The 9,264-nt window shown below is 43.5% G+C and overlaps 1 protein-coding gene across 32 annotated transcripts in view; it reads left to right on the forward strand.

The window, feature by feature from the left end:
* Positions 1-7,846, forward strand: part of ANK2 (ankyrin 2) — a 180,130-nt gene extending 172,284 nt beyond the window's left edge. For all 32 annotated transcript variants that reach the window (XM_074541909.1, XM_074541911.1, XM_074541915.1 and 29 more), the window contains 7 exons: positions 135-414; positions 1,852-1,944; positions 2,365-2,448; positions 3,480-3,644; positions 4,641-4,823; positions 5,703-5,794; positions 6,923-7,846. In XM_074541909.1, the coding sequence (XP_074398010.1) occupies positions 135-414; positions 1,852-1,944; positions 2,365-2,448; positions 3,480-3,644; positions 4,641-4,823; positions 5,703-5,794; positions 6,923-7,106 (1,081 nt within the window). In that variant the 3' untranslated portion in view covers positions 7,107-7,846. The remainder of the gene's footprint in view (positions 1-134; positions 415-1,851; positions 1,945-2,364; positions 2,449-3,479; positions 3,645-4,640; positions 4,824-5,702; positions 5,795-6,922) is intronic.
* Positions 7,847-9,264: the final 1,418 nt, after the last annotated feature.

Here is a 9,264-nt window from a genome sequence, read left to right on the forward strand (position 1 = left end):
AAGGAACATCAGTTATTTCTAGACTTTGCCAAACAACAGACAACATAACAATATGAAGTCACTGCCTAATGTTCCATTGCTGGAAATTATGAAGCACTGCACAGTAATAACTCACTTGGACCTGTAATTCACAGTGCCACAACTCCAGGAACAGAGCAGTCTGTGGGAGCTGGAAAAACAGCGAGCGAAAAATCTGCGCACTCAAGCACGGCCAAGGGAGAGGCTCAGAGAGGCCCCCCTCAGCCTCCCTCCCCAGTGCAGAGAGGGGACTCCCCCATCATCCAAGAGCCTGAGGACCCCCAGCTCCACCAGGAAAGCCTCTCTCCAAGGAGATCTAGTCTCGTGATTGTGGAGTCCACTGAGGAGCAAATGGAGAAGTCTGGAAGGGGCTTTGAAGAGGAATCTTTAGAAAAGGTAAGTCAACAACTTTGCCTCAATATAATCGATGCAATAAACTTATTGTTATGACTCGCTGATTCTTTAAGATGAGAATATTTGTGATTAATTTGCATCTGGCGCTGAGTTTTTCCTCCTTCCCTCTGTGGTTTAAAGGTTCAGGTAAAAGCTTTCCTCCTGAAGTTTTCAAAGTTGAAGCAAACCCCAGATCCCAAAGTCTAGGCTGCTAATTCTTGTTCTGCTCTACCTTTCTTTGTCCTTTGAACTGTGACAGTTCCATCTGTGCCTGAGAGAGTGTCAGTAACAGGGGCAGAAACAAACCAAAACAGATGTAATGCTAACAAAGTTGATACCAGTAAAGCTCATAAAGAAAGAAAAGGCTAGCCCAGAGCAGCATCAGAAATGGTGTGAAGGGTCTCTAAAGTCGGTGAGACAGAAAAGAGACAGCAGCTGCGCATTGCAGAGTACTAAGGATGTACTGGAAGAATGGTGTTTGTGTAGCACACAGGAAGTAAAGAGATACAGAGACAGAAGAGTGAAGAGGATATCAAAAACTGTACAGGGTAGGTCTTAGGTTGTGTGAGACAAGGGACTCCACGGCAGCATTCAGAGAAGGAAAGAAAGAAACCATATGACTTTTAGTGGAGAACTCAAGTTTCCTGGCAGATGAAGATTTCAGAATAAACAGCTTGCTTTGCCCGTTCTAAGTGGAAGAAAAGGAGAAGGCATCCTTGGGTAGGAAATTAGCTTTATAAGCCAAGTTAGAGAAGAGAAGGCGCAGCTGTACTGAAGCAGAAATTGTTTCACCTTTGTATTTGTTAGAAACAAGGCCTTCTCTCTTGGCTACTATGGGACCAAAAGTATCACCTCTAGAATGAAGGGTTTCAGAGCTCTGCCTCTGGGATCTCAGGGAAAGGTGGAATTTCAAGTGTGTCAGATGATTGAAAGGGTATCTACAGCAGGGCTCAGTACAGCTGGACGACAGCTGTCCTCAAAATAATGCACTGCTTTTTCCTTCTGATTCTTTCACTGAAGTGCAACAACAACAGCAGCAGGTACCACCACCTCCCCTTATTTATTTTCCCTTTTATATTTTTATACTACAGCTATTTCCCAGTGGATTCTTTCCAGCCTCTCTTTGCCATCCAAGGTGTTTGTTTAAACTTTTAATTCTTCCTTATGCAGGATAGACAAGTTCAGCATTTGTTACTAATTTTTCCTGATCTTTCTGAGGCTACTGCTACACTGTCCTCTTGTCAAAACTGTTCAGTCCTGCTGTCTGTACCCTGCCCTCTGTACTTCCCCCTCAGGATTAAAAGGCTTTTGTATATTTTTCTGTGTAATTAACCCACCAAGCATATGCAAAATGTAGGAATTGCAGAGCTGGTGTAGGAAGACAGAAGCTGTAGCCACTGCTAGTGCCACATACAGATCTTGCTTCCATGCTTCCCCTAGGAGTTAGCAGAGGAGTTAGGTGGGCTGGAGCTCAGCTCAGATGAGGACGAGATGGTCACTACCAGAGTCATTCGGCGCCGGGTGATCATTCAGGTACCGAGTGTTCGATGACTGCAATGAATATGCCTGTGCTGCCTTAGGCCTGAGTTTGTGTTGCACCTCAAGCTGGGATGCTCCCAAATAATGCATCTCCACTGGATAAACCTTATGATTACAGTAACACTGCTAACCCCTTTCTAAACTCCCTAGATGCCTCGGTAAGAGGAAGATAAGATGAAGGCTTGTCAGCCCTGAAAACAACAAGGCTGTTATAACAATATAGTTTATCTTTGTGATGCTGTGGCATCACTTTTCTGTGCATGTCTTTCTAAGGATTTATTTGCAGAATAGTTTTTTTTCCCTAACATTGCTGGGTTTTTTCCATTCCCTAACCAATTAACTGATGTTGAAGTGACTTATTTCAAGACCCACATGAAGACCTTGCTTCACAGAGCTTTGTTCTTTGTCATACAGGCTGATAGTATGCCTGAAATGCCACCAGAAACAGTCACAGAAGAGCAGTACACAGATGAACATGGCCACACAGTGGTAAAGAAGGTATTGTCAGTTCTGCCCCCTGCTAGCTTCTTTCTTCCCTGTAAAAGGAAGAAAAAAACATCTACAGAAATGCCAGACTTTCTGCTATGAAGGAGCATGATTTGAAGAGTAGAGAGTGGAAGGAATGAGAATTTCATCTCATGAGAGATACCAAAGTTTGAACAATAATGTAGATTCTCAAAATTGTTCTGTTACAGTGTACAACCTAACAGGATGTATTTTAACTTTCATTTAAAGCCAAGGAAAATTCTGCATAGATCCACATATTTTAGGAAGAAGTTGTTTATTTCTTTTTTTAAAACCCCACCAAAAAATCCACTCCACTGCAGTCTTATCTGAGATGTTTGTTTGTTTGCTTGTCTTGATGAAAGCAATGGAAGGCTGGGTCTGTAAAAGTCAGATAAACCCAGAGTCTAGATCTTCAAAATCAGATCATGCTTAGAAGAACAAATTCTGCACAGCATGAAAGTGAAAGGGGAACTTCTGTGCTCTTTTCTTTATCTGACAACTTGGTGCTCCAGGTCTAGGACTTGGCTGAGCTGGGATGGTGGCAAACCCCATCTTCTGTCTTCTGGGAAGACATCACACCCCTTCAGCTGGATTGTCTCTGGAACCTGTTTAATTCCTGGTAGAATAATAACCACCCCAGCCAAAGATTCCTTGGTCTCATTGCACAGAGGCGAGTGTGACAGATCTTACAGACAGGTCTGTGCCTTGAACTGTGCCACGCAGAGTTTTGGGTCATCTGCAGAGGGATGCACACCCATTCTCCTGAGCAATTTCACATCTTGACCCTTTAATTCTCTTCTTGCTTTGGCCAGCCAGTGCCTCGAGAGCTTTAGCACCAGATGAGTCTCTTGAGTAGGAGATGAGGAATAGAACACAGAACCCACAGGACCATCTACCCAGGTTCTTTGTCAGCAGGACAGAATGCCCTTTGAGTAGCATTTTGACGAATGCTACTCAAATGAGTAGAACAAAGAGGAATATTTTACTGCTACATCTTTGGGGACTAAACTCCATTCCTTCAGGTGACTCGGAAGATCATCCGGCGGTACGTTGCTCCAGATGGCCTGGAAAAAGAGGAAGTGCTAATGCAGGGAGCACCGCAAGCCCCTGTCCCTGTGCAAGAGGGAGATGGTTATTCCAAAGTGGTGAAGCGAGTTGTGCTGAAGAGTGACAGTGAGCACTCAGAGGTAGGGTGTGCTTTGCCTGCCGTGGCACAGAGCAGCACCACCCCAGCAGGGTTCCTAACCACTGCAGATCAGCGTGCTCATTCTGCCACTCAGTCCTAGAACCCCATAGCTGCAGTAAGTTTACCTTGCTGGTCTGTTCTTGCTTTGAAGAGGCTAAAAAGATCTGTGATTTAAAGAAAAACTGTTTTAGAGCCAGGTAATTACATACAGTCTGAAAAGGTAAGTGCCTTCCTGCTGTACTTCACTGTCTGGCCCTACAGGCAATTGGATCAGCACAACCAAGTTGTGAGGAAGGGCCAGAAGCTGGCAGTGGGTGTGCTTTCAACAGTGCTGGGCCAAAAGCAAGGTGCAGCAAGCAGTTATTGGAATTGTAAAAAACATCACGGATACTTTTGCTTGCAGGAATTACTCATTAGAAGTAATTATTTAGGAGTAAAGTAACAAGAAAGAAAAGCCTTGATTTTTTTCCCCCTTTTTTCTATTTTCTGTTTTCTTTTTTAAAAATTTTTTATGTATTTTTTTCCTTTTTTACTCTTTTCCCTTTTTTAATTTTTCTTTTTTTTTTCCTATTTTTCCTTTTTCTTTTCCCCTCTTTTCATTTTTTTATTTTTTATTCTTCCTTTTTTAATATTTTGCTTTTGTCCTGTTTTCTTTGCTTGTTTAACTTCTTTTTGTTTTCCTTCTTCTATTTACCTTTTTCCTTTTTTCCTATTTTCTTTTTACATTACTTCCTTTTTATTTTTTATTTTTTATTTTTTCCTCTTTTTCATGTTTTATTTTCTTTATTCTTTTTTCCTATTCTTTTGTTCTTTTTTCTTTTTTCCTGTTTTCTATTTTCCTTTTTCCCCCTTTTTTCCTTTTTCTTTCCAGTAAGCTGGCCTTAGCAGATCTACACTTTACCCTGTGGAGCCCCTAGACACAGCAGTTAATTTGGCTAGTGCACATCATGAAGTGTGGAATTCATCTCCATCTCACTTGTGTTTTCTAACCTTGCAGGTGACCCTGTCTGAACCTGCCATTCTCTCTAGTGCCTCCAAATTCCAGTCCGAACCAGTGGAGGGCCGGAAAGTCAGCAAGGTCATAAAGACCACTGTAGTGCATGGAGAGAGGACAGAGAAACACCTGGGGGATGCCAGCCTGGCTTCTGATCTTCCATCAGCCAAAGAGGACTTTGAAAAGGTAAAAACAACTTTTATATATTACAGCAGTACAGCAAGTGTGGCCACAACCCCAGGGACAGAGTCTGTTCTCCTGAAAGGACCACAGCCGGTGGCCCAGCAGTCCTAAGCTGAGGGTAACTCTTTCTTATACTCAGCAGTGTTACAAAAATATGCATCTATAAACAATGTGTAGTGAAAGCTGGCATTGCAGAATTAGCAAAGGCACTTGCTAAGACTAAAAGAAAACATCATGGAGGCTTTGTGTGACATTCTTAGAAGTCTTGGGTGTGAGTGCAGTTAAAGTTCATTCCTGTGTTATCACAGTGGAGGTTATTGTAGAAGTGGCTACAGTTAAGCCCCCATCCTGGGTACATGGATGTGTTCCTCCCCTCCATCCTGTCTCTCGTCCCCTTTATTAGCATGTCTTAGAAGTTGAAATAAATACTTAAAAACAGATAAATAGATAAAAGCATTGCAGCAATAGGTGACGTGGATATGCATTTTTAGGTTTTGTGACCAGGAATCCAGACCAGCAGCCTGGTCCCCTTTTTCTCACAGAGGCCAAACAAGGGGGCATGACCTGTCTGGTAAAAATTCAAAGAGACTGCTTGGGAAGGAGCACTTAGCACCCAGCTACTGTCTCAGTAAATCCATGTCTGGAGCCACTACTGCGACATGCTTTGGTACAATCATTACTGAAATGAAACTGCCCCCTAGGAGACACTGTATGCCATGTGTCCGCAGGAGGGAGGGATGCTTGAAAGGATGCAGGTGCTTCTTACAGGTGCCTGTTCAGCATTTTCTCAGCATTGGGCTGTGTGAGTATGAAGGACTAAGGTGGGAAGAGTTCCAGGTGTTTTGGGGGTGTTTTAATTTAAGGTTTATGTTTTCGTTGGAGGCTTTGAGCTATACAGGTCACCACATGACAGTGCAAGTCCCTGCTTTGGTAGAGAAAGAAATCAAGAAAGATGATGGATCAGTAATTAAAAGGTTTGGCTTGGCAAGCTGATGAAGTATTACTGCAAACAAATTAACCCAATCACAGGAGTGGATTGCAGTGAGTGCCTGCTAAGCTTTATTTGCAGTGGTACTAAAGCAACGACTAACCTGGCAGTGGCAATGGCATACAGAACACTGAAATAAAGCACTTTGCATGCAACAGGGGTACAGGGGTTAGTACAAAGGCTGGGCTTTATTTTCTACAGTTTCTAAGTTTAGCAAAGTAGCATAGTTCTAATTGAATGGAGAATGAATGGATGGCTGGAGAATAGCTAGAGATCAATAAATATCATCATGCACTCTCCATTCATCATCCACCCTCCATCCATCCAACCTTCGTTCCTCATTCATCATCCACTCTCCATACATCCTTTCAATCATCATCCAACTCTCCGTACATCTATTCCTCATTCGTCATCCAGTCTCCATACATGCATCTAATCATGCTCTAACTCTCCATCCATCCATCCATCCATCCATCCATCCATCCACCCATCCACCCACCCACCCGTTCTCCATGCACTTGGATGCCTTTCTCTCTAGTTCTAGAAATAAGAGGCAGACACAGGGTGGTAATCAGGGGTACCTTTATATAGGGATCCTCAGCTGGAAAATGCTGAGGATGCACATCCTGCATGATGCATGTAAAATTTTTATTGATTTTGCAAATTACTATACCTGACAAGAGTCCCCAACTAAAAGCACACCCAGAGAAGTAATGCCCCAGCTCTAGTACCTTCTAAATCCACCCCTCCTTGGATGAGGACTCAGCTCTGTTGATAAAAAGATATCTCAAAGATCTGATTTCAACCTTGGTTTCTAAGGAATACCAAGATAGCATAGGGGTCCTGGAATTTGTTTTTTCTTTCTGCCAAAGAAAATACTGAAGCTAGGTTATAATAATAGGCTACAAACACCTGTGTAAAGAATACAGAGAATATATAAAATAAAAAGGATAAAAATCCATAGGAGTTGACTATTGCATCATAATTACACCTTGCTGTGCCTTATCTCCAGCATGTGTAACTTTGCCTTGGAAAAGCCTGAAAACCACGATTCTCTCAGACCTCCAGAACTGTGACGTTTCTAAGTCAGATCTCATTTTTTTTTTTTTTCCAGGACAATACTAAGTAAAGCCAGCACACAGAAGAGGACTGTGATGAAGGACCGCTATGGAAAACATGTTCACATAGAAGAGCTGGAAGACACCCCAGAAGCGCTCCCCAGGGATGACCTCCAGCATGACCTCCAGCAGCTTCTTAGGCACTTCTGCCAAGAGGACTGGACACAGGAGGCCAAGTGAGAAGCTGCCGCCCCTGCACAGCGCCACGTGACCCCTCCCATAGGCTGCCATCGCCATCCCTGGGTAGCAGAGCCGTCACTGCCGCTCCTACCTCTGCAGCTGCAGTGAATTCATTTCTCCCCATCCCAAGTTGCGTTTTGTGCTGTTATGATTTCTCACCCTGTAAGCTAATTTGTGACCAAAGATAGCATCCTTCAGGCAGGATGATTTATCCGCCATGCTGGCGCCCTGTCAGCGTCACCACTTGTCCCTGTCCCTTTGCTCTGGCGCTCGCTTACCGACACGGCCCTTGCCAAGCAGACTTCATCGACAGGCCTCTTCCTTCCACTGACTGTGTACATGCACCGTACAAAGGAGTTGACGTGTAAACTGTAAATAGCAGAGTATTTGAACTCACGAGACTGCAGAACACTCACTGCCCATGGGCATCGTGGGTTGTGAGGTGCAGTGACCCTGCGGAATGGCAGCAGATCACGGAATGGCACCACCCGGACCACAGACGCTGACTGGCCCAGGAGGAAGCGCTGCAGAGCTACCGAGTACTAAGAGTTACTGTTTAGAGATCCGGTCCAGGCAAAGGCTGTGCGAGTCAGGCAAAAAGCAGCTGTTCACGTGAATCACAGCTGACTGTGGCCATTAATTGTGCAGTCACCTTCACACAGCCACTGCAACATTTCCAAAAGAAAAAGAAAGAAAAACTTCCCCACTAGGTACCCAAGTTGCTAGCAGCTCTACCTGCAGCATGTTCACATATGGTATTCAAGCCTATAGATCTGGACCTGTGGCAGGGTGTATTAAACAATCCTAACTCCGGTAGTTTCCCGTTTCCATCACTGCTTAGCCGACCTCACCAACCGACTGGGGGTGCTTCCTGCTGGCCACTGCACTGTAGATAACTACAGGACAAAGACTTACCCACTATACAAGGAGAATAATTAATTCACCGTGTTTTATCGAGATTGCCTCTTAGCCGATACACGCATGTGGCATTTGAAGGTCAAAACCAAACCCTCCTAGAACCATGTCAGCTTCTTGGCCCTCTTAGCACTGAGCGAGCAGTTTTTATCTTCTAAGTGTTTTTTAAAGAACAAGTGCTCACAATCCTCAGCAGCCGGTTTCTGTTCATATTTTGTTATGTAACTATATATTATATATATATATTTCTAAATTGACCCTCTGAAAACCACATTAGCATGTCTGCACTTTTATTTTCCACACAGGGAACGTAAGGATCTGATGTTTTGGGTGTTCTATTTAGTGAAGGAAGCTCTGTAGGGTTTTAGCATAACACGCATACACACAAACATACCAACTTAATGCTTTTAAACAGCTATCTCATTTTTTTAATAGTAGACTTAGCACCAGAGTAAAACCAACCCTCTCTTCTAGGAGCAATCCTTTGTCCAAGCTTATCTGGCCTTCTACAATTATAGGGTTCTTCGGTTTTGGTTTTTTTTTTAATGACTCACTCAGTGCTCAGAACAAGGGCACTTCCTCATTAAGGTAATAATGCCAAAAGCATGGAAACACCTCTGGAGTTCTGGCTTCCCGTGGGCAGAGCCAATAGGTGCCATGCTGACACTTTTTGGGCAGGCAAGAAAAGAAACTTAAAGAAAAAAAGTGTTTTGGCAGCCAAATCGAATGAGACCCCTGATGAAACATCTCACAGTGCATCATGGCTTCCTGACTGTCAGAGACAGCACAGGAGGGTCTTCAAGGATGGGGTTCTCAAGAAATGCATTTCTGTTGTGTTATTTGCGGTGCAGATGATGTTCTGTGTAACAGCATAATGGTTATTCACCTCTTATTTTGATTTTTTGCTGTGTTATCAGAGAACTTGAATACTGTGAGAAGAAGTGAATTTTAAGTTGACGAATCAGCATCTTGTTCCCATGGTGATAACACTAATTGAATATATCTATGAGGGCATGTATTAGTTAAAAATTAAAAAGATACAACACTAACAATACATAGCTGCAATGTGTACAATGGCTGATTTAACTAAATAAAAATGTACAAGTGTTAAATGTAGCAATGGTGGCTTGCTTGCTTTTACTGCTGGCATGGTGGGATGAGGGATGGTGCCAGTGCAGGGACCTCAGTGGCACCATCAGAGTCGCAGTCCCTCTGTGCCCAGCTTGCTCGCTCGTCACAGACC

Source organism: Zonotrichia albicollis, chromosome 5 (genome assembly GCF_047830755.1).
Source record: "Zonotrichia albicollis isolate bZonAlb1 chromosome 5, bZonAlb1.hap1, whole genome shotgun sequence".
Lineage (NCBI taxonomy): Eukaryota > Metazoa > Chordata > Aves > Passeriformes > Passerellidae > Zonotrichia > Zonotrichia albicollis.